The sequence below is a fragment of the Hippichthys cyanospilos genome, chromosome 2, assembly GCF_059441005.1.
Source record: "Hippichthys cyanospilos isolate Australia breed blue-spotted pipefish chromosome 2, RoL_Hcya_1.0, whole genome shotgun sequence".
In the NCBI taxonomy this organism is placed as follows: domain Eukaryota; kingdom Metazoa; phylum Chordata; class Actinopteri; order Syngnathiformes; family Syngnathidae; genus Hippichthys; species Hippichthys cyanospilos.
This window is the reverse complement of record NC_142370.1, coordinates 15326563-15351655: the sequence shown is the minus strand read 5'-3', so window position 1 is coordinate 15351655 and position 25093 is coordinate 15326563. Positions and strand designations below refer to the sequence as shown.

The 25093-nt window shown below is 38.4% G+C and overlaps 2 protein-coding genes across 5 annotated transcripts in view; both read left to right on the top strand.

The window, feature by feature from the left end:
- The first annotated feature begins 1767 nt into the window (after nucleotides 1-1767).
- On the top strand, nucleotides 1768-20908 carry tp73 (tumor protein p73). Of its 3 annotated transcripts, XM_088407780.1 has the most exons (13): nucleotides 5526-5705; nucleotides 6095-6165; nucleotides 6956-7201; nucleotides 13070-13256; nucleotides 13412-13527; nucleotides 14441-14550; nucleotides 15170-15312; nucleotides 15409-15497; nucleotides 16260-16387; nucleotides 16478-16614; nucleotides 17674-17806; nucleotides 18837-18930; nucleotides 19589-20908. In XM_088407780.1, exons 1-13 carry the CDS (start codon nucleotides 5588-5590, stop codon nucleotides 19988-19990), a joined length of 1974 nt encoding a protein of 657 aa, XP_088263906.1. In that variant the 5' UTR covers nucleotides 5526-5587; the 3' UTR covers nucleotides 19991-20908. The 3 variants fall into 3 exon arrangements, with proteins under 3 accessions (XP_088263905.1, XP_088263906.1, XP_088263903.1); XM_088407779.1 differs by lacking the exons at nucleotides 5526-5705; nucleotides 6095-6165 and adding an exon at nucleotides 1768-1867; XM_088407777.1 differs by lacking the exon at nucleotides 6095-6165 and having other exon boundaries at nucleotides 5545-5705.
- Nucleotides 20909-22449: 1541 nt separating this feature from the next.
- Nucleotides 22450-25093, top strand: part of rer1 (retention in endoplasmic reticulum sorting receptor 1) — an 11732-nt gene continuing 9088 nt past the window's right edge. For both annotated transcript variants that reach the window (XM_088408458.1, XM_088408457.1), the window contains exons 1-3: nucleotides 22450-22558; nucleotides 23668-23749; nucleotides 24684-24788. In XM_088408458.1, coding sequence (XP_088264584.1) covers nucleotides 23669-23749; nucleotides 24684-24788 — 186 coding nt within the window. In that variant the 5' untranslated portion in view covers nucleotides 22450-22558; nucleotide 23668. The remainder of the gene's footprint in view (nucleotides 22559-23667; nucleotides 23750-24683; nucleotides 24789-25093) is intronic.

Genomic DNA, 25093 nt, shown 5'->3' with positions numbered 1-25093 from the left:
AAATGTTTTGCTTCTATTCATCTTGTAGTGGACATATAGTGTATATTATGTTGGTGTTGCTCTGCCATAGGTCACTTTCTTTACAAAAGGATTTGGTAAATGAAAGAGCGCTGAGGAGAGAATTATTACTACTTCACACCTGTGTATTTTTGCAAAAAAACAGCAGTTATTCGGATTGAAAGAAAGTGCAGTTTTATATTTAAATATCGAAACGTCAACATAACGGGGCAGCATGATGGCGGAACGGTGAATGTGAGAGTGAATGGTGGCTGGCCCATATGCCCGGTGGTTAACTGGCCGCCATTCCAGGGTGTCTGCTGTCTCTCGCCCAAATTCAGCTAGGATAGGCTTTAACTTATCCACAAAAATTATGACCATAACCGCATACATATTTGCAAAATAGATGAATACATATGCGAGTCCAATTAAATAAATAAATAAAAAAATAGCATGTGTCTATGCTTGAGCTTTGTGATATCAATCCTACAATGGTATGGTATTACTGCTGCTTTGACTTGCTCCTGTTGAAAGAATCAGTGATTCTCAACTAGTTTTATATTAATATACCATGAAAGATCATCAGGCGTTCCACAGGAAAAAACATGCAGTTCCACTTCATTTTGATGTTTGATACTACTGTTGTTGGTGTTTTTTTCAGACACTACAGGTACTAAGTAAAGATACCACTCACACTTAAACCACTCATAATTCCTCGACCCCCCCCCCAAAAAAAAAGCAATGACATTTTTTTTTAAAAGACCTGCATATTCTAAAATAGCATTTTCCATATCATTTCATGATATTGAAGCAATTTTCTATTCTTCTAATTTTTCATTTCTAATTCATGATGATAAGACTGTTGCAAGAGAGCGGCAATACTAGGATAAGCTGCTATCGTGAGTTCCGGTCATTTGGATGAGAATATTTATAGATTAATTACAATGGTGTGACATGATGACAGTCAAAACAATTGTTTAATTTGATGGAAGAAGATCTAAGTAACACTGTCTATCCAGGTTGCCATTCATACAAGCGTTAAATTAAACAGGCCCAGATTTCACACTCTCAATTTGTGACATCAACAGACAATATCATCACGATTTCAGTATTAATACGTTTCGTAATACAGTGTTCTAATGGCTTCTTCTAATGTAAAATAGGTGGTTTGACTTAATAGACGCTAGGGAACTCTAAATGTAGTAGACAGAAAAAGACAATCACTGGCAATATGATTTTGCCTACGCAATAGTGAACTTGAATATGGATCTTTACATCGTTTTACCAACAGGAGGCAGAATACATTTCCCTCCTGCGCACCCTCACGCTCCATGAACTTTGATTTCTCTCTGCTTTTACATACATTTGGATAGTTTCCATGTGGTGACACTCCAGTCACTTCTATTTATGTAATATTTTGAACATGTTGATTTGCATACCCAATAGCAGTATAAAGGATATAACAAGGAGTTAATCTATTGCTCTTCAGTTCATTGTGTTTGATTCATCTTGAGCAATGCTGTGGTTGGCCTGTCTACATTTCGACACGTTTTCAACCTTTTGAGGCTCATCTCTAAAGCAAAGCAACTGCCCGTAGGGGACATCATTTATTGTTGAAGTTTGAATACACATGCATACACACACAAACACTTGCACACGCACTTACTCACACAATGGGATCACAAGTGGTGGCTCTGTTTCAACTTGTTGGAGATTGCATTTACCACGACCGAGCACACATGTGAGCACATTTGCTTATGTGATTTGTGTGCAGTGTTGTATGGTCATGTTTTCCACTTATTGATCTGGATTCCCACTTCATCTTGGACCACAAAGGGTGATTTCAAAGGTAGTAAACAATCAGAAATTGGTGAGGCCAATTACTTTTATTACACTATTTTGCATAAACGTTTTCATTATTAATTATGGCAACATTTTGAATATACTTCCACCATCCTTGCAAAATTAATGACACAAGCCCGTTTTGTAGCGATTGTGGAGCGATGCCATTCAGTGACACATCATGTTTAAATTGGTAAAATATTCTTTCAGTCATCATGTACTTATACTATTGTCAAGGTGAAGCTTTTGACTTTGGTTCTCGTAAGAGTTTTCCTGAATTGTGTGACCAGCGAGTGCACGTTGCACAGCTTGTGTCAATGTATAGATCTACATATCCTTGTGTACATACACCATCACATCATACAGTTTGCATTAAGTCTGGAACATTGACCCTGCTTTGCTTTCATCTGATAAACCTCGGCAGGGGAACATGATGGACTTTATATTTGTCTGTATACTGTATCTCTGTCATCATTTCGAGGGGGCCCTTTGTCTATAGTTTCAAACAAACAAACAAAGAAATTATCTTTGTTTTTCAGTCTGCAGACAGATTTTGACCAAAGTCATGATCTTAAAAACTTCAATACCAATACAAATTCCCTTATTTAATGTATACTGTATGAGTAGAGCTGGAATACCTTTTTAATTTTTACTTACTTACTTACTTTATATAGTTTTGTGTTTTATTGCATGTATACTCTAAAAACAGATTGGTTAAAAAAAACAAACAAACACAAAAAAACAACAACCAATCTACTTGACCAATCCGGTGGTCTATGTAACCACTGTTCGGGTACCCCTGGCGGTACTTGAAGGAACTCCCGGGGGTACTCGAGCTTTAAATAATACAAACAAACATGCAAAAATCCTTTAAAAATAATTATTGAGTTAATGAAATGGTTCAAGAACATTTAAATTCATAAAACAAATTATGTGTTCCGTAGATTATTCAAAGACATTTTTTTTTTTTTTTTTTAAAGCCAGATTCTAAATCATACTAGAATGGTTCAACCCAACTTGTCACGTGCCACCTCTCGTTACCTGTTAAGTTACTGATTTATTTTTGGAAGTAGATCCCTACCATGATCCCAAAAGTTAAATTTTTTTGTGTGGACAAATATTTATTTATAAGTATTTCTTTTTGAGAACAGGTCTGGCTCTGAGGGTTGAATATTTTTTGTGGACTAACATGTACAGTATTAATAATTAAGTCAATGACTTATTTTCGTGAACAGATCGCAAATGTAATTCCAAAACACGATGCTTCATGTTGTATGTATTTCCCTAGACAAATATTTAATTATAATTATTTCTTTTCGAGAACAGGTCTGACACTTTATGTTGATCATCTTTTGTAGACAAGTATTTTTTAATAATTAAGTTATTTCTTTTTTTAAAGCAGATCTCTTCTTTAATCCAAAAGAGGACACTTTAGGTTGATTATTTTTTGTGAACCAATACAAATGAAGTTTGAAGGGTTCTAAAGTTTATTAAATCAACATTGATGGCATGGTTTAAGTCGTTTTTTTAAGCACAAAAATGCTTTGAGCTGGTTAAGGGGTACTTGGACGAAAACATATTTCACATAGGGTACATCAGTGAAAAAAGGTTGAGAGCCACTGAGAGAAACAACTTATAAAATTTGCTACAGAGTACAATTTAGAGTACTATCATTTATCACTGGTTATAACATTACATACATTGACTTTTGGTATCGTAGATGTGGTAGTTGACTGGTTAGCTTATCTACTTCTTGAACGGACAATCAGCGTTGAAATATGGCCTCCAGCCAATCCTGCATGGCTACCCTGGTTACCTCCCACATTTTTGAAGGCATGGTAGGCCAATTGAGCACTTTAAACTGTCCTTAGATGTGAATGACTGTTCATCTACAGTACTACAGTACAGGTCCCCTTTGACTTATGTTTTTGGCAGTGTGGGCAAATTAGATAATAATTTTGTCAAACAGATTAGTTTGCATCGTTTGGTTGTATCAGCAATATAGATTGATTGATTGATTGAACATATGATAAACACATTTCAAAATTTGAGAAACAAAACACACAAAAAAGCAAGCAAAGTAAATCGTCAGTATATATTCATTTCAGTGAGGTTTGTGTTTTCAAAAGGAAGTAGGAAGAAGTATGAAACATACTCGTCCTACTCCTTGTATTTTATTGACATATCTTAATACAGATATTGTTTCTCATCAATATAAGTAAATGTTTAGTGTAATTCATATATACAGCCGTACTTGTATATATAGAGTAGTTATAGTTCTATATATGCAGTACATAGGCACACAGATTCATACACATATACTGTAGATACGCACACATACACATACTTAATGTATTTCACATGTAACTTATAAAGTTTTATACAAGATCCTCCTCAGTTTATACATAATTTTTTGCATTTTTCTAATATTATATCTTTAAAACTTTTTTACACAGCCATAGATGAATATCTTTTAAGTTCCATTTCATAACTTTTCCATAAATGTACACCTTTAACAGATGCACACTGCTTTATATTTGCTCTTATTTGAAGTTTTTTTTAAATCACCTGTAGCCCTTAAATTGTAACAACACCCGTTCCTGATTTCAAACAGCCTCTGGATATTCTTACAAAGTTGGTTATTGAATATCTTATACATTAATTGAGCCGTCTAAGCTTCACCTACTGTATATCATAAGATTTGAGAGTATTCAATTTGATAAACAATGTTTGATTGATTCTGTATATTTTCCCTGGTTAATATTTGTATTGCTCTTTTCTGGAGCTTGTACTGTAGAACGGCTGAGTGTTTGTGTTATATGTATTTCCCCATATCTCCACGTAATAAGTTAAGCATGGTCGTATCAATGAGATATATAATGAGTACAATGACTCTTTGTTTAAGGACTTTTTGGTTTTAAAGACAATACCGATAGATCTTTCTTTTAACATTCTCTATATGTGCTTTCCAGCATAGTTTTGTATCAAGTGTAACACCAAGAAATTGTATGTAATTTACTCTTTCTATATCCTTTCATTGTACCATAATTTTGACTGGATGTCTGCATTGTCTGGTACCAAAAATTATAAAGACATATATATGGTGAAAACTCTACAATTGTCAATGGTCTGGCTGCTTTATTTTAATGACATACACACATGTACTGGTCAGATGTGTTAAATGTAACTTTTTTATTTCTGTAAATTTGACCATTCTGTTTTTAGATTGTATAATGAAATCTGTTTTTAGAGTGTATCATAAAAGTGTTTTATTTGACAATTTTCTTCATTTAGCATCATGCTAAGGTTTTAAAAAAGTAATCAGGTGGTCATTCATTGCTGGAATGATACACATTATTTTGTCATAAAATAAAAATTCTTTCTCTCTCTTTCTCTCTCTCTCGCTCTCTCCTACTTACTCAGGTTCACATGCCCAGACAGCGTTTACTTAGCTCAGGCCTTCACAAAGTGTTTTGTAGCATGTGTGTGCATGTGTCCCAGCATTGCGTTCTATGTCCAGGCATGCCATAATTAGAATGCTGTACCATTTTTTTAGGCTCCCATCCCTATTCCCCTCTGTCCTCTCCCTGTCTCTGTCTGTTTCTCTCTCACTCCACAGACACACACACACTTGTCCTCACCTTTGTCCTGCCGCTACATATATGTGTGTGTTTGCAAGAGAAAAGGGAGAGAGAGAAAGGGCAAAAGAGAGAGAGACAGGGACAGAAGGTGAGTGGTGTGTGCACTGATGCACACCTCATTTGAACTCTGCTGGGTGCACTCAGCTTTCTCTACTAGGACATCTCTGACTGAAGTATTAACTCATGTGGCTGAAACTTTAGAGGATGTACTACGTGAAAAAGAAGGTAAATATTCCTGACTTAACGTTACTCGTACACATTGAAAGCAGTTTGCATGTGAATGTATGGGTTAAATACCTGTTCTTATAGACACATTAGAAATGTATGTTAGTTAGCAATGTTATTTTTATTTTTTTTTATTTTATTTTTTTGAAGATTAACAGAAGTTGCTTATTGGTTTTCTTGCTGAACCTCAAGCAACCTTGAAACACAGTGACTTTTTGGGAGACATAAAACGATTGAAAGAGCACAAACTGAGCTGATAGACTTGTATTTTTCAGAATACTGACTTCGGATCAATTAATGACTATGGATGATGTGCATATTTGAAAAGTTTTATGTCTTTGTATGGCACTTAAAAATGGGCCGTGATGGTGTGTATTGGCTTTGACAAGTCTGTCAGACACGAGCTTCTGAGCAACTGTACCTCTTTCTCCTCAAACACAGCTTAGAGGATAGGAGGAGGGTGGGAGGCAATTAGACATTTCAGATTACACTGGTGTTTTACAGATTAACCCACATATAGCCCCTAGGTGGCTGCTGTGTGGATCATGCAGCCATAACTGACACACATGCACACGCACGCCCGTGCGCACACGCACGCACACACATACACAGTTGGTGTTTTTGCAATGCTTGAGTAATATTTTGCTTAAAATACAGTATATATAGATTCAGGGGATTCTGCAAACACATCTCCCAAAAAGTGTTTAAGTTTGACCAATTTAGTTGGTAGTTATTTGGGCAACATATACTTTGGTTAAACCAACCCATCTAGAATAGAAATGTTTTCATTCAATCAATCTTGGTGACAAGGCCATCATTCGATACATATTTTAAACGTGTCATTTCGACCAAGGTATTGGTTAACGACACCACCCCAAAATAGAAAACCCCAGCAAATACATGGACAAACAGCCACTCACACCTAGGGACTATTTTGAGTGGTGTCTGGCTGAGGGGTAATATCAATGTTGCGCATGGGTACTTAAGTTGTTTGGTTGTCATTTTTCATGTTATGCATGACAAGTGTCCACTTCTACAGTTGTACATTATCTAAAGATGCAACATCTTCAACAAACAAGTAGTCCAGTTTCCATGGCATTATTTGGATGACAGCGAACCTAGCAGCCAATAGTCCAATGTAACCCGACCTCTATGCGTCATTCAAAAGTGCTGTCTTTCCAGCATCTCGACCTGCCCTCTCTCCTCCCCTTCACCTCCCTCCTTCTCTCCTGTGCTCTTCTCTTACCCAGTCCCAGTACAACTTGCTCAGCAGTAGCATGGAGAATCTGGGGAGCAGGGCCAGGCCGTCCAGCCCCTATAACTCCGAGAACGCCTCCTCCGCGGTGCCCACCCCCTCGCCCTACTCCCAGCCCAACTCCACCTTTGAGGGCCTGTCGCCTGCCCCGGCCATCCCCTCCAACACCGACTACCCGGGACCGCACTCCTTCCAGCTGTCCTTCCAGCAGTCCAGCACTGCCAAGTCGGCCACATGGACAGTAAGTACATGCGCTCTTGATGAACCTCATACATTCTTACGTTTTTCAGGCATTCTTCATGCATTGGTTTTTCTCTTCTGCTTTGTCACCTTACACACACATGCGCACCCAGACACACGTTCACAGTTTCAAACACTCAAGCCAGCGCATGCTGTGCAAGGGAAAGTAACGGACACTCCAATGAATCATTCTGCACGTCTAAAATCATTCATTGATAGCTCAAATTTAACCAACCACATAAATACAACACACAGCTGTGTCTGCAGCTGCAGCTGACGAAAGCAACAACAGGCGTAATGTAGGCAAGCAAGACCTAATGTAGTGAGCTAAAAGTAAAGTTTTTTTTTTGCCAAACTGAACTGAGAACACTCCTCCTTTGAGCAAATCTTCAACCAAAAGGATGTTTTACTGTAATCTTATTTTCTAATTTGACCATTGATAAAAGAAAGCAGCAGCATTCCTGCTGAGGGTCCAAACTAAATGCGGCAGCAAGCACCTGGAACTCATCTCAAATGCAGCAGAAGGTCCATGGTTACAGCAGCATCTGTTAAAGAAAAAAAAAACCATGACCGTAGTCACTTTTTTGTCGTTGTCCAGTATATCATTCTTTTGATCCACTACAATAATACAATGTATAAATTTTTTTATGTAAAACTGGTTGAGGTTTCCCACGGATTTAATTAGGTGGGATTGAAAAAATATTAATTAATTATTTAATTAATTAATTAAGAATTAATTACAGATCTTCATTAATCAAGCACTTAATTTATTAAATCTTTTTGACAGCACAACTTAAATCTATCTGTGTTCACCTGATGATTTCATTCGATGGGTTCGAGAAATTTATCTGGGTTAAAAATAAAAGTATTGCTATGTTTTTGTTTTTTTTGTAAAATATTGACCAATCTAAACTTTTGTAAATTGCCTTTTTCATGATGTAATTCTAATGGTTGAACAAATTTGGGGGGTCTCCGAAAAAGTGAGTGTTTTGAAGGACTTCTTGAATGTTAAGAATAAGAATGATATTCTTATAACATGGATGGACAGCAGGAGGTGCTGCATTTACCATTGTCCGTAACGTCAGGAGAAGTGCCCCCCCCCCTCCCCCCCCCCATTGAATGATAACTAAATTTAAGATTTTATTTTGCATTTATTTGCAAGTTTTGAAATTTATAATCATTGAATTTATACGTTTTTGATGAAAAACAGTTGAAATCTTACACAGAGTCCCTTTAAGGTTTCCTTTAGAGAATTGATTCTGAAATGGGACTGTGTTTACCACTGGAGATACATGAAGGTACTCCAGGGGCTACATGAGATTTTCAAACGTATTTCAGAATAGGTGAATATTTCCGAAAATCACGCAGCTAAGTTCATTGAAAAAAATATATATATTCAATCTGATATTCAAATTGACTGTCCTAAAAACCCAGTCGCCCTTACATCAGAATGAATCAATTCAAACTGTTGTATCTCACCAAGGAGCACCCATCAATAATTTGAAAACTTTATTTCAAATCCAGTTAATGACTTCTCTTGTTTAGAACAGAGTTAACTTTGATCAAAAAGAGATCTATGAGTACAAATCTTCATTGATAATTAAGTTAATTACTGTTTTATCTATAGTCAAGATTATTTGTGTAGCCCTGAATCATAGCAGTCTCAAAGGGTTTCACAGGTGAAAAAGAAGTACAGTAGTTTAAGAGAGACCATTATACAGATGGAGGCATGTATAATCACTTTATCATCTAACTTTGCGTGCTATGCATTTATTGACAGCCACGTACAATAAATATTATTGTTTAATTTACAATACGGTATTTTAAAAAGTGAATGTATGTGGAAGGTATCCTTAAAAAATACATGCAATTTTGTTACAGTTTTTTTCCCCAAATGGGAAGATCCAGGGCATTTTAAATTTGAAAGAAATATGAAGAAGACAATCTTTATTCGCTTTAGCATCCTCCCACACCAGTAGCACTACAATGCTGTAGTAGTATTTTTGTAAGAGTAAAGAATGAATTTGTGAATAACAAACACATCATAGTTTACAAACATGTAGGTTTACCCAATCTTATATCATCATCAAAGCAAGTTGCTACCTAGCTCTTTTTCCCTGTGCTTTGGGTATGAAAACTGGCCCTACTGGTCATGGTGTAAATAGATTTATAGCCCCACTCACACACACGCATATAGGCCCCAGCTTCCATGAATCTTTGTGGAAAGGTGCCACCCCCACCTGTCACATATTAGACCATCTTAAAAAGAGAAACGGGATACAAACTGCAGCTCCATCACTCCGCATGTGGTTCAATGTGTCTGTTGAAGAGGCCCCTGCATGACTGTGTTTGCTGGAGGCAACCATGCATGGTGGGCTTCTTCACACAGCTCTCAGTCGTGTAAGGAGATCCCTTCCGGACGAACAGTGCGACCTTTAACCTGCTGCTATTATTCTGCTGTCTCTTTCTTGGTCCGGCCTTCACCCACTTAAACCTGTTAGCTCAAAAGCCATGAGCTTCATTGTAGTCTAAGCGAGAAAACAAATAAATAAATAAAAAGATAACTCAAATTTCCGCTAAAACCTATTGCCGTAGGCGAGTGATTTGTGAAAATTCTGCAATGATGAAAAATATGGTTGCAATTTGTTTTAGAAGCTGCGTTGTAATATGCCCTTCAATTTAGCTGATCTTCTTGGCATTCATTCTTTTAAAGTCTTCCAGTATTCTTGAGAGAGAAAAAAAAAAGTCCTTTTTTGGAAACGCAAAAAAAAAGTCAAATCCATCCAAACTGTTTCTTCTGTATTTTTACAATTTGTGAAAATGTATCAATTTTGTTTGGCAAATGTTATTGTCTGTATTTCATCACCAAGGACAGAATGTTAAATAGTGTACATTCATTAAGTGCCCGGTGCTGAAAGTGCTTTGCAATCAGCTATGTGGGCACTGAGTTTAAAACCAATAAAAATCTCTTTTTGAAAAGTAAGCAAACAAACACTAATTTAAATGTTATTCAGGGTGGCCCCAAGCTTCCATGACCCCGACAGCAAATTTGATTTTGGGGTGCTCTATCACCACCAGCAATGCTGATTATTGCTCATTCATACAGCTCTCGTCTAATTTAATGTTCTGCTCTGTCTTTACAAAATGCTCTTTGTGAGACCTTTTGTTGTCATAGTTAGATCGCAACCCACAGTGATGGAAGCCATCAAATCAGACAACTGCATTTCAAACTTGCAGACAATTCTTTCAAATAGCCTAATATTTAGCAAATTCAACATATCCCTATACGGGTCTCATAGAGAATCTATAAAAAAAAAAAGCATTAAAAAGAAGCCTGTTTCCACGTCTAAGAATCATTGGAAATGTAATAAGCTGCGAGGTACAGTATGTTGTGCAAGGTTTTGCAAAAATAAATAAATAAATCGACCATTCAATGGTCAATAGTTGTGTCGAAGCAAAAGAAAGCGAGTACGGTAGCCACTCCACAACGCATTGGCACGTGAGTTTCAAATGCCAAATACGTGCACAGGCACTCCATTTTTAAAGCACGGTGCACAGAATTTCCAAACGCAGTTGAGCAAAACTATGAATTTACCAAGAGTTGGATTGAAGCAACGTGCCCAACAACACCACTCAGGTTTCCCATCATCGACAAGGGTTTTATGTGTCTTTATGTACAGTATGGATGTGTATGTGTGTTTGGGGTGGGCATTGGTAGGTTGTGATGCGATGCGGAGTATGTGCTCCAACATGTATTGCAAGGCTGCCTGTCAGAAGTTGCTTTTCCCAGCTATTAGCTTCTCCGTTAGAACACAGGTCTTAACATGCCCCTGCAATGCATCTCGCTTATTTTCAAAGAGCATCATCTGCAGTGTGAAGATCACTGCTGATGCTGACACGAACATCTTAGATAAATGTAACTTTTAATGGTTTAAGCATTTATCAAGACAAATCAATTTCTTATCTGAAAGTTGCAAATTATAACACAAATTGTAAAGAGAAAAATCTACACCATGCTACATTTCAATCTAGGTTAGCATGTGGTTAACACAATGGAACTCCGGATATGTTAAAATTCATCAAATTACGAGACACGCATGTGGAGGTTTATTGGTACGGTAAGACTTGTTAGAGAAAAAAAACAGAGTGACTGACCAACTTATCAACAGCTGCTCAACACCATCTGCAGACAAGATGACCTCTTTCCATGATGGTGTCGCGCACGTTTCGGATCAAACTTGACATTGCGGCCAGTGAGTTGACAAGGATTGTGTCCGTCATGAAATACCGTACTAATTTTTTTGTCTTTTTCTGAGTCCTTTTCATCGCAATTTTACCAAAGTAACTATTATTATTTTTTTATATGTAGGCTACATCTACTCTTCCTGAGGTAAATTCAAATTATTGATAAAATATGAGTTTGTATTAAGAAATGTATTGGTGTCCAATGTCAACAGGATATTCGAAATGTGTGGAATAAGGTGATTTCTCATAGGGCAAGTTGCTTCTTGTGTATAGATGGCGATCAAGCAATTATCACTGTCTTTCCACAAGCATGTTAAAACTTGCTTCCAGTGGACCGAAGTGTAATGACACACATCCAATACTGTAAAAAATGGTCTGCTTCCAATCAAGAGACCAGTGACACATTTTGATCAATTTCGAGAGTTTCTCTTTTTTTCACAACACAACGCACATCAGCAGCCTCTGAAAACATACTGTATATTATTATTGAAACTTCTTTTGAAAATCAATATTTTTGTCCTGAGCTGAATTTGATCCATCACTCATTTTTTTATGTCTCCAACGGGAAGCGCCTTTGATTAATCAGTCCTTCACTTTGAACAGTGATGCAGGCCATTTCTTGTGTTCTTGGTGTATGTGAACATTTGTTAGAATGGAGGGCATGTTGAGACATCTCCAAAGGCATATGAATGCCAAAATATTGTGAGGAAAAAATGGCACTGAATTTTTTCAGGCTCTAAAAATGCTCCATCAAAAGTTGTATTCATACGGCCTTTTGATTGATTCTGGATGAATTGGGATATCATGCCAACATTTCACACGCAAGAAAGCATAATTTTGAATTTGCTGTAATATTGGCATACAAACAACACAATTTTCATCAAGTGCATATTCATATAATAATATTCAACTTGTTATAATACTTGCCCTATCCCAGTTAAAAGTAGTCATCATCATCATTTGAAAGAGTGGTGTTGCTGAAACATGTCAGAACAAGTCGGGGGGGGGGTTGTTATGTTGTGCACAGGCATTTTCATTTCTCTAGTGATGATGACCGTGTGTGTGTGTGTGTGTGTGTGTGTGTGTGTGCGTGTGTGTGTGTGCGTGTGTGTGTGTGCATGCGTGTGTGTGTGTGTGTGCGCGCGCGTGCGTGCGCGTGCGTGCGCGTGTGTGCGTATGTGTGTGCCTGTGTATTGAAAAAAAAAGAGTGAGAGAGAGGGAGATGAGGGCGCAATTGGTAGTGTAGACTGTTTATTACTAAGGGCTTAGTAAAGGTGACACAACAGGCAAAATGATAATTTGCCAAGAAATAAAGCACTCTTTCCCAACTGGATGCATCACAACTTTTTTGGGGACTAGAAACAATCCACTTAGCGAACACCTTTGAAGTGATGCACACATGCTGATGGGCTTTTCATTAAATGAAAATGGTCCCATTTTTAATCGATATTTGAGGTTGAATAAATGCAGTATTTATGGCCCGTTACCGTGGCGAATATACCGTGTATATATGACTAGAATGAATCCCTGTTGCACAAGTATCAGATTTCCTTGTCGCTGAACTCAACTGAATAATTTGTAATGAAAAAAAAAATGTTTTCATGACTATTTTTTCTCCCTCCAGTACTCCCCACTTCTGAAGAAGCTCTACTGTCAAATTGCCAAGACGTGTCCCATTCAGATCAAGTTGTCATCCTCCCCTCCTCATGGAAGCATTATCCGAGCCATGTCTGTCTACAAGAAGGCGGAGCATGTGACAGAAGTGGTCAAGCGTTGCCCCAATCACGAGCTGGGTCGAGAGTTTAATGACGGTACGGCCGCCCGATCCGCTTAATGGCATAATATGACATTTGCTGCCTTTCACAACGTGTCTGTGCTGTGAGTCCAACATTAGCTGTTGTTCAAATGAGATGCTATTCAGATACAAGAAACAAAATTCATCCAATGTCATTGGCTGCTTGTTCAGGCCAAGCAGCCCCAGCCAGCCATCTCATCCGAGTGGAGGGGAACAATCTCTGCCAGTACATGGATGATCTTGTAACAGGCCGCCAGAGTGTCTTTGTTCCCTATGAGGCTCCACAGGTGTGTGACTCTTAGACAAGCACTCAGTCACTCACACATAATACAGTATATCATGAGTTAAGCGTCATGAACGAGTCATTTGAGGATACCAGAGTGACGGGCTTGATTGGAACTGTGCAAAACAACTTCTTTTAGAACAACACAGCAGTGGCCATATTGCTTTCAGACAAAAAGCTAGCCAAACATTTTTAAGAGTACTCACTATTTCATCAAAAATATCTCTAACGGATATATGATAGTTACAACTAAATACTGTTGCTTTCGTGTCTGCTGGGGTGACTCACAATTACTGACGGCGATCGTATCAGGATCAGTATCAGTATGAGTTTTACCAAAGCCTGACAGAAGTGTAGTGTAGGCGACAGGGAGGCTGGGTGGAAGCGTGGTTAGCACTTCCATCTCATAGTTCAGAGTCACTAGTTCAATTCCAGCGCTGGCCTTCGTGCGTGGGGTTTGCAGTTTGTCTTTGTGTGCTCTGCAATCGGCTGGAAACCAGTTCAGTGTATCCCCCACGTACTGCTGGTAGGGGGCTGGGATAGGCACCATCAGGCCAGCGACCCTAGCGAGCACTAATTAGCGGCTATAGAAAATGGAGGGATGGATGTGACGGATTTTTTGTGCTCAAATGCTCAAGTGCACACTCAAAGTCAGGCCAACGTTGAAGCTGTCTATTGAAGCTGTCAAGCTTCAAAAATGATGCATAGCAAGTCTCGCCTTCTCAACTTTTAAATTCCCCACTTGAGGACAATGTTGTAGAGTCCTGATATTGAAGCACTCTGCAACACTGCTCTCTAGCGGTGGATTGACCACAGTCAGTATCAAATTAAAATGTTACAAATAATTTGCTTGTCACACAGTAGGTTTTTGACAATGTGCAATGTGCAAGAATGTGTTTTGTTATGGCATGTTGCAGGTGGGGACAGAGTTTACCACCATCTTGTACAACTTCATGTGCAACAGCAGCTGTGTGGGCGGCATGAATAGAAGACCCATCCTTATCATTATTACTCTGGAATCAAGAGAGTGAGTCTATCATTCCTGAATATCAGCACAATTTTAACTACTTTCAAGACAGATTGAGCTGAAATTTCCAAACAAATATTTAATTTATTTCATGTAGGTATCAGTATAGTATTGTATTGTATTGAACATTAATTAAAAAGAGAAGCTTGTCATTAGCTGGCTCACAAATAGCTAAAATCTGCGTATGATTAATGCCAATTGAAATGCATTCGGGAGTCATAAAAAACACTGATCAACATTCAGATGGGCATTTTATTGATTTGGCCACTTGCTGTCATGGCATCACAGTGCAGAAGGGTTCAGGTAAAGACCAATTGCAGCTCACCTGTTTTCTGTGTTTTGTCAGATGACATTCGCAATGAAACCGTAGGCACTGTGATGTCATTTTCAGTCGACATCAGTTGGCAAAAAGCAGCCCCCTGAATTGTATACAAATGTGTGTATTTTACTGCTTAATTAATATTCAACACATGCAATATTAATCAGAATACTCTATTAAGGTTGGGGCAGCATAACATGTATTATTGTTTAAAAAAAATGACTTGACTTTTCTCCCTTAAGTATGTCTGTTGTACTGTAGTACTTATCAATGACCAAAATTCTTCCAATAACCTTGCAGCGGACAAGTGTTAGGTCGAAGATCATTTGAAGGCCGTATATGTGCATGTCCTGGCCGAGATCGCAAAGCAGATGAGGACCACTTCAGGGAACAACAAGCTCTGAATGACAGTGTGGCAAAGAATGGTAGTGCTATTAAACGCAGTAAGTTATTGTTATAATTCTGGTGTCATTGTTGGCTGTTGAATTAAGGGGACTGTGGAATGCGTGCAAACCTTTGTATGCATCTGTTTTCTATAGATTTCAAACAGAGCCCACCAAATATTCCCAGTCCAAATGTTAATATTAGGAAGAGGCGGCATGGGGATGAGGAGATTTACTATATTCCGGTGAGTTGGGTTTTTTTTTTATCTTTTTTTATTCCAATCACCCACCCCTGGGAGAAATGTATACATTGTAAATTGAAAGGCAACAAAAATCAGAAGTCAAATTACAGTTCTAAATGAGGACATGTTTCAAGATAAAAACAACAGTTTTCTAAAAATGTCCTGAATACAGCTCAAAAGGACTGTTTCGGTCCTATTCTGAGATTTTCTGGAAGCGTGAGCTCCCTTTGGTGTGAATGTGAATGTAGGTGACTGTATGTATGTGCCTTAAGAGTGACTAGCCACTGCCTTTTACTCAAAGTCATTGATGATAGGCTCCAAATCCATGTGACCTTCAACTGGAGAAGCGTGATAGACTAATGATCATAATACCAGCACCAAGGCACATATATCCAATGTCACTGTTTTGCTCCCTATTTAATTTTCACACCTATTGTGCATTCGGTAGTAATTTTCTCATTGAAAGAAGACAAACATTTTATCATATGAATTTAAATAATTGACAGTACTGTATTTGTGGCAAATATTTCAAAGAAACTCATCAAAGATTAAATGTATTTGTAGCTTTTGTCCTGTTTATGACAGGTGAAAGTAAGTAAATTTAATTTTTGTCTGGTTCAAGCTATATTGAGAGGATCCATTAGTTCATATATATTTGTGTTTGTGTAAATATTCTGAGACAAAGCTGTCAAATAAATGATGGCTCGCAAGCAAATTTCCTATTCTGATTTATTGTTTCATAGAACACTTGATATGTGTCTTCAGGTTCGTGGTCGGGAAAATTTTGAACTGCTGATGAAGATCAAAGACAGTTTGGAGCTAGTTGAGCTTGTCCCTCAGCCATTTGTTGAGTCCTACAGGCAGCAAACACAACAGCAGCTTCTACAAAGACCGTAAGTCTGCATACCACCGTGAGGACATGTCTTACTCATTCCAAAGCTAGACATTGCTCTCATCCAAAAGTGATTTTTTTTTTTCTCCAGGAGCCACATTGCATCACCCTCCTCTCCACTGTCAAATATGAACAAGCTTCACCCACATGGAGGCCTCAGTAAATCCCAGACCGCCAACCAACTGACGGGGCAACAACACCAGCACCACCCCAATATGCCACATATGAGTGAGTAAATTGAGATCTTGATACATTATATTAGCAGCGTGACAAGTGGCCACCACATGTGGACATTTAAAAAAAATTAATGGAATGAGCATATGGAATGCTTTTAGAACACCCCATAACACAGCATTTACACAAACTTGACTGATTTTGTGCATGACATTCTTTTGTCCACACTGCTTTTGTCACTAATAGTTTTCCATCTGCACTAGTTTACTCAAATTTTTTGGGGGCAACTGTTGGCATTTGAAACATGAAGCTAATTCTGACACAAACTGACTTTTGACTTGAAAAGAAATGTGTAAGTCCATGAAATAAGTGGGTTCTACGTTAGCGCTTAGGGGCAAAACTAATGAACACACTGTGAAACACTAACACTTCAGTGTATGCATTCAACATAATACGTAGGCAACATACTGTATATACGTTTATATCTGGAGGTGGTGTGATGTGTGTCGGCTTTTGGTAATGTGTTTACTGAAATGTAAATGTGTTTGTTTAAATTTGTCTATTTATGCCGAATGTGCACTTCCAAGTAAGAGACAGCAACATTACGTTACACTCTAACGATGTTCTGCGTAGGCCACCTTCAAAATAAACGCAGCGGGTGGTTGTCAATGCAATTGCCGTAAAACGCTTTTATTTTGAAAGTTGGGTGTTGGTAGCGTTATTCGTCCTTGTGACTCTGTTTTTATTGCCAGCACATCACATCTACCAACATCAACACATTGTCAGAGCTCATTCAATGCCAGAAACGTATTTTCATGTTTTTCGGACATTCAATCCCAGATACTTATGTATCGATTTAATACTTAAGTATCTGGAAATTAATGTCTTTAATGTACTTAAGTATTGATTTGATACTTAAGTATCTTGGGTTTGATGTCCAGACTCTTAAAAAACGTGAACATACGTCCCTGGCATTGAATGAGTAAAGAATCTGAAGGGAAGTAAGCAGGCTCACTGCACACATGATTAAGATGCACATCTTAAGCTTTTGTCCTTATAATGTGCAATGATACTTTACCTTTCATCATTTTATTGACGCAACTTCTCTTCCAGGCCACAACATGCTTAACAGTCACCACATGCAGTCTAACGGCGACGTGAATGGTGGCCACAGCAATCAGACTTTAGTGTCTACTTCACATTGCAGCCCACCCCCTCCGTATAACCCTGACCCCAACCTAGTCAGGTACCTCATCCTCCAATGACACTTCTTCATTTCACTGTGTAAGACAATTTGATCGGTTTAACAATTCATTTGTGCCATGCTGTTATGTTTCAAACAGCCACCTTTGCTGATCAGCATTTGCGCACAAGTGATGGAATTGTTATTTTGACAATAGTTTTAGGTCCTGCAAATGCATTGTGGCACAACTACTGGCGTTGTTCATGGTCTGCTGGAGACTTGTACTGAGTAGGGAAAAATACTGTTGGTAAAATAAGTAAAATTGATAGATGTTTTTGGTGGACAATGGCCCTGCTATATAGTTTGAGTGTGTACAGTATGTCCATACACTAAATATTTAAGTAAATGGTACTTCACATATCACTTGCTTTTCCTCATTACAAAGCCCTCAAAGTGCTTTACATTTGACTACTCATTCATCTACTAATGATGTGGCATCAGGAGCAACTGGAGATTCAGTGTCTTGCTCAAGGATACTTTGACATGGTCACAGCGGCCGGTGATTGAACCCACAACCTCTTGGTTGCAAGATGACAATTGAGCCATGCCGCCCCCATATATTTTTACTCTTTGCCATCTAAAAGACATTTATAAAAAATCGGTCCCTGAAATTAACTGCAAACATGCAGTTAATGAAATACAGTCTTCATGCAATTTTTGTTCTACCTTAAACCTACTCACCATGGACAACAGAATCTTAATGAATGTTCTAATTCTCCTTCATTTGGAGCTTTTTTTTTTCTTGAAATTATGTATGCATGCACTCATTTTTACTACCGTGGACTTTTTACTCTTTTGTAACTTTTTCATGCAGAAAATTTTCCATCACTGTATGCTGACCATATTTTTTTTTATATTTTATGTATATATAATAAAGAATCTTCACTAAAGCAAGAATGGCCTAATGAATCATTAATATTCCAGTGTGGATTTTTTTCGTTTGTTTCACATCTTCCATATTTGTCATGGTGTTCATTTGACACTTGTTTTTCTTGTTTTTAAACTGTGCTGCTTTTTTGTTTTCCTCATATAGCTTTCTAACCAGCTTGGGCTGCCAAAACTTCATTGAATACTTCACTTCTCAAGGCCTCCAAACAGTCTACCATCTCCAGACCCTCTCCGTGGAGGTAAACATTTTATAACGTTCAATCATTTCCTTGATGAATTAGGAAATTGTCTTTTATGAGATTTAGAGATGTTTGTCTCAATCATATTCGCTTTTACACTGCCACTTGTTTGTGACAGACTTTGAGGGTCACGGCCATGTTTGCCCCTTACCAGAAAAGGACAGGGAAAGTCGGCAGCAATACATAATATTACATCCATCTATCCATTTTTTTTTTAGCCGCTAACCCTCACTAGTGCCACTGGCTCGCTGGCGCCTTTCCCAGATGTCTTTGGGCAGTAAGCGGGAAACGCCTTGGACTGGTTGCCTGCCAATCGCAGGGCACACAGAGACAAACAACCATCCACACTCACAATCACACCTATGGGCAACTTAGAGGGTCCAAAACATCGACCATGCATGTTTTTGGAATGTGGGAGGAGAACGGAGTGCCTGGAGAAGTCCTACGCGAACATAAGGAGAACATACAAACTCCACAGAGAAAGGCTTGGGCTCGCTGGAATTGAACCAGGGACCTCTGAACTATGAGGCAGGCGTGCTACGTAATATTCCTCTGAAAAAAACTCTTAACCTAAACACAATCTTCAGGATCTGGTTGAACACGTATTTTACTTTCATGTACCTTCCTTTCTCACATTTCTGCTATTTACCTCCTCTAGCAATTAGGAGCACTGAAGATCCCAGAGCAGACTCGCATTGCCATCTGGCGAGGCCTTCAAGATATGAAACAAGGTGCCTCGCTCCAGCTGCCAGCCTCCTCACACCACCACGACTACCATGGCCAACAGCTTCTACGCTCCAGCAGCAACATGGCCGCCTCCGCCATGGCGGCCATTGGGGCCGGCGGCGGGGAGCTGCAACGTCAACGCGTTATGGAGGCGGTGCACTTTCGAGTCCGCCACACCATCACCATACCCAACAGGTCAGGTGTTGTTGGGACAACAGCAATGACAGCAGGGACTGACGAGTGGGCTGACTTTGGGTTCGACATGCCCGACTGCAAGGTGGCAAACAGCAAGCACCCAATAAAGGAGGAGTTCATGGAAAGAGATGTTCACTGAGACCAGAAACTACTGTAGGTCCTGCTGGATTTTGCCGTTGTTAGTAGCAACAGCCTTTTCAAGGACTGGCACTAAAAGATCAGTGAATATGCGATTATAGGTATTCCTGCGTTTTGAATTATTAACTAGGCATTGTCATGGACATGTATTTAAGCAAAATCCCCATGGAGTGGCAAAAGTTGGTTATTGTGACCATTTATTGAACTTCTTTTTTTTTTTGGTCATACTGTGAAAATGTTATTGACCCTTATGAAAAATGTTGCATACCAGTTGACAACATGCTTAAACAGTATTATAGCTGAAGATCAGATATGAAATCTGAGTTACAAGTACATAGTGAATTGTGAATGGCCTCTGTCTTTACTAGACTAGATAATAACATTTTTCTCCATCTTCTTGTGTGAGACCTTGCTGGGCAAGGTCCTTTTGTTTTCTAAGTATCTTTATGGCACTTGTTTGTGAATATTTAACTGCAACATTCCAGTTTTGTTTATGACATAATGCTCAAGTGATTACGGTGCACCTGATATTAAGATTGCTTTGTAACACTCTAGAATTTTCTGTTGTTGTTGTACATACTTTTACTCACCAACTGGTCAAAGGAGTAGCACTTTAATGCTTTCAAAGTCAAACACTGAGTTTTGTGTTAAACGTGCATGTGATCAGTATTATGATATACTGTACTGTATATAGTAGCTGTTTTGATATAGTCTTGCTTCTTTCACTGTTAAAAAATATTCAAAGGTGCACACATCTATTGATTGCTGGCCTGTTCATCATTGATCAGAGATTGTTATGATTAAGTTCAATGCCTTTTTTAAGTGTTAGAAGTTGAAATCCTGTAATTGTCTCACTGAAATGTTTCTTACCACAAAAGCAACTTGTTTTGTTTTTGAGTGCCATTAAAACTGATCAAAGTAGTCCTAACAATGTCAATAATATGTACACATTTATTTTAAATGTATTAGAGCTGTGATTTTCCATTACTGGAGTGCAAGCTTTAAAGGGACAATGTATAAAATTTAGACGATTTTTCTTTCATTACGGACAGCAGGAGGTGCTGCATTTACCATTGTCCGTAGCTTATAACAGACATAGCAGCCTCTCAAGAAGTGCCACCCCCCATGTAGTATAATTTAATAACTAGACCTACAATTATATTCAAAACATACTGGTGGATGTCAAGAACACATTTATTTGCAAGTTTTTTTTTTATTTATAAAATTTTAATTTAATCCTTTTAGTGAAAAACTGTCTAAATCTTACACATTGTCCCTTTAAAGAATCCAGGCAGTGATAAATACGACTAATGATAACGTGGAACTGGATGACTAAAATGTGCTTTCCAGGCCATCAATTTATGTTACCACTCGGATAAACGTCTTCGGCTTACCCTGAGCGAGTGCCATCCATCATAGACAAATACACAAACACAATCTTTGCAGTCACGACGTTCAGCCAAGGTCATATCAGTGCCATCTCTTCTGAAATCAATACGTGCAGGTAAAAAGAAAAACACAAAACTATCATTTCGAGGGAACAAAATGCTTAACCATTGATGGGGGCATGTATACTGTATATAGCCGCCATCTGAAGATTTTCATGGCATCTTTATTACGGATGCTCAATGGATTTTTTTTTTTTTTTTGTCAACATTAGAGATGCACATTTCTTCCAGGCTGGCTGGCATGTGTCTGCTGTATAAACTAGCAATTCGGCTGTCCAACGAATTTTCTTCATTAAAAAGGCAGTGGGGGGTTCTGTGGGCGCCCTTCACCTTCTCAGCCAGTTACGCAGGACCACCACCCAGTGCAGTGGTATTTTATTTTTAAGACCTTTACATTTACATTTAATCCTATAGATGTATTATTTAGACACAATGTATATTACTTTTATATTAATATGTGTTACTTGAAACATTACGTTACACCTTTATCCTGATGGGGGCGTTCTTGACTATACATTTCAGGAATAGAGCAGCCAGACTCTCTATGTATCACCTCGCTCCGGCCTTCCCAAACGGAGTGAATGGTACATGTATTTATTGAATTTTGGCCTTTTTCGGTCCTCCATATCTGTGTGCCCTGCCCTGCAATTGGCTGGCAACCAATTCAGGGTCCCCCCGCCTACTGCCTGAAGTGAGCTGGGATACGCACCAGCAAGCCTGCAAACCCTATTGAAGATAAGCGACTCTAGAAAATGGATGGATGAATTTCTTTTGTTTGTTTTGCACTTTTAAGTCCTACTTTTCATATATGCGTTCTCAACATCACTTATCTACGGGCACATTTTAGCACAGTTCAAACTCACACAAATGAATCCACACACTTCATGCTTTTATGTCAAGCGAACATTACAGTTTGACTGGTTTAAAGAACAGGTATACGCAAAATGAGCCACATAAACCGATCCTATTTGCACCCGACGGCTTGTTTTCGGGGTTCTACTCGTTAGGTCTGCTGTATGATCCAAGTCTTGCGGAAGTACTGACGTGTTCGCATCAGTTTGTGTCGTGTGGCTGTCTACTAGCTGAGGGAGAGCCGGGTAGTGACACAGCGGCTATATCAGGTAAGAAAACGTTTGGACCGTTTGGTTCAACATCCACGGCGTATGTACAAGATGATATACTGAGCAATATATTACGAATTACATTCATTTTTAAAAAACTGTTCCAATGTAAACAAAGTAATGTAGCCTTTTTAGTTAACATGGCTAGCTAGCCCCACAAAAGCTTTCAGTTTTTCCGGAAGTGAGTTGTCACATTGTATCTTTTTATCTGGGGATTGTAGTTCAATGTTTTCGTAGTGCGCATGCTTTGAAACTGGAATAGGTGATGTCTGAAACTACATTACCACCAACTGGTGGGTTTGTCGTGAGTATGTGGGAAATGTAGTTCTATGATTTATTCTGAAACGCATACTTCCGTAGAAAGAAACGCGTTGAAAAACTACATCCCCCAAACAACTGTTAATTTAGGCCAAAGGTCAATGTTAATTTATAGCTAGTTAGCTGGTTCATTTTGCAAGCTAATGCGAGAAGCACAATACATGATCTTTTTTTACACGTAAAATCTTATAGACCGGTATTATGCTTTCCCTCTTGATTTGGTTGGATATAATGATTACTGATTGATGTTCTTCAGTAATGCAATACCTACGCATATGTTAGCATTTGAAAGCGACTTCACTGTCGGCATTTCATTAGCCAGTTTTAGATTGTATAAATAATTACCAAAAGCCCGACTGATTTTGGTGGATTCCACATAACCACAAGATGTGAATGTGTTTACTTGCACTTTTTACCGCATGTATTTTTTTAATTCATGATACATTCTCATTTAGACTAGTCGGCTGGAATGTAAAGTATTTTATCAACTGACTCAAGGTTGCCATCAGTTTTGCTTCTCGTTTGCAAGTATGATAATTCATTTCATGCCACTGTCTTTCCCTCGTAGTTGGGTGACTCACTTTAGATCATTATAATCAAAATGTCTTGTTTGATCAATGTTATTTGGGGACGCTCCATCTCACATCCTATTTGCATGAACATATTAGCAATTGAAAAGAGTTCCAGTGTTTTGGGGTGTACTGGCTTAGGGTTCAAAATACAGTAGTAAGCCAGACAAACCTCCTACGACTAAAATCCTGTCATTTTTTTCCTTCCACCTCTACATGCAGAATGTCAGAAGGGGACAGCGCTGGGGAGTCAATCCATGGAAAACCATCTGTAGTTGCTGCCTTTTTCACGCGGGTTGGACAGGTAAAGCTTCTGTCATAAGCTAAATAGTTTAATTGATTTGTGATGAAATGAATAAGATATTTAGGGGTGGGAATCTGACTGTCTCACGATTAGATTCTGATTTTGGGGTTTCCGATTCGATTCTGGATTAATTTTTGTTTTAAAATGATTTCTGCATCAAAGTGCAAAAAAATCATCATACTACAGTACTTCAGTCTGCTTTGCAAGATAAAATAGCAAAGGGAAACTGACGGTCCAACCCCAGCAGCGAAATGAAATATTGCACTCACATTCATGGCTTACGTGCATCACACGAGTTTGCAGAACGCAAAAATACCGCTTGCTTTCTTCCTTTCAATGAGGACGGTTGAATTCCCTCAATTGTTTGTGTTTGTGCATGCACTCCGTGTGCGTCGGATTGACTTTGCAGAATGGGCTGCATGGTAACATCATGGTACAGTGTGTCTCCCGACAAAAGCTGTCAGGAAGCGTATCGATTTCATTTTAAATACTGTATGAGATTGCTATAAGTATGTAATTATATCGAATTAAATTGTAGTAAATTAGAATACTGATTCTGAGCTGAATAGATTTATTTTTTTTGCACACCCCACGTGATATTTTTATTGTATTGTTTTTGTACAAAAACATTGCATACAGCAATTTATTGCCCATTGTTAAACATTTAGTTCAAGGCTTAGAAATTCTAACATCTGCTTGTGCTCATTAGTGTACTGTAGTAGGTTTCTTATGAATTCATGGACAATCCTCCATCGTGATCTGGAAATATTCAGAATTGATCAAAAGCAGATTGACACATTCTATTTCCGAGGCCCTGCTGCATCTTATCTTAAGAATGTAGTAATAAAAAAAAATATCTTGCTAGTCACTGCTTCAAAGGTTATGTGCTCTTTGATATTAATGTTCACTTTTTGTTTTGTCTCATATGCAACAGATCTATCAGTCATGGTTAGACAAATCAACGCCATACTCAGCAGTGCGATGGGCCTCCACACTTCTACTTACCGCTCTGTACATGATCAGAGTATATATACTACAGGTAATGTTTATTTTCCAGTGTATGTTTACAAAAGGAAGAATACATTCGTGATGTGACTTGTTTTTATCAACACATGACGAGGAAGTCGTGCATAGGGCATTTTTTAGCACATTTATCATTTGGCTTGTTTGACTTTTTAAAGTGTATTGGACACTCTAAGTCTTTTGGTGTGATTGGCTGCACGAATGGTTGTTTATTCCTATGTGCCCTGTAATTGGCTGGCAACAAGTTCAGGGGTTGCACCACCCGCTGCCTGAAGACAGCTAGGATTCGTGGAACCTGCAAGCCAAGACCCTAATGAGGAT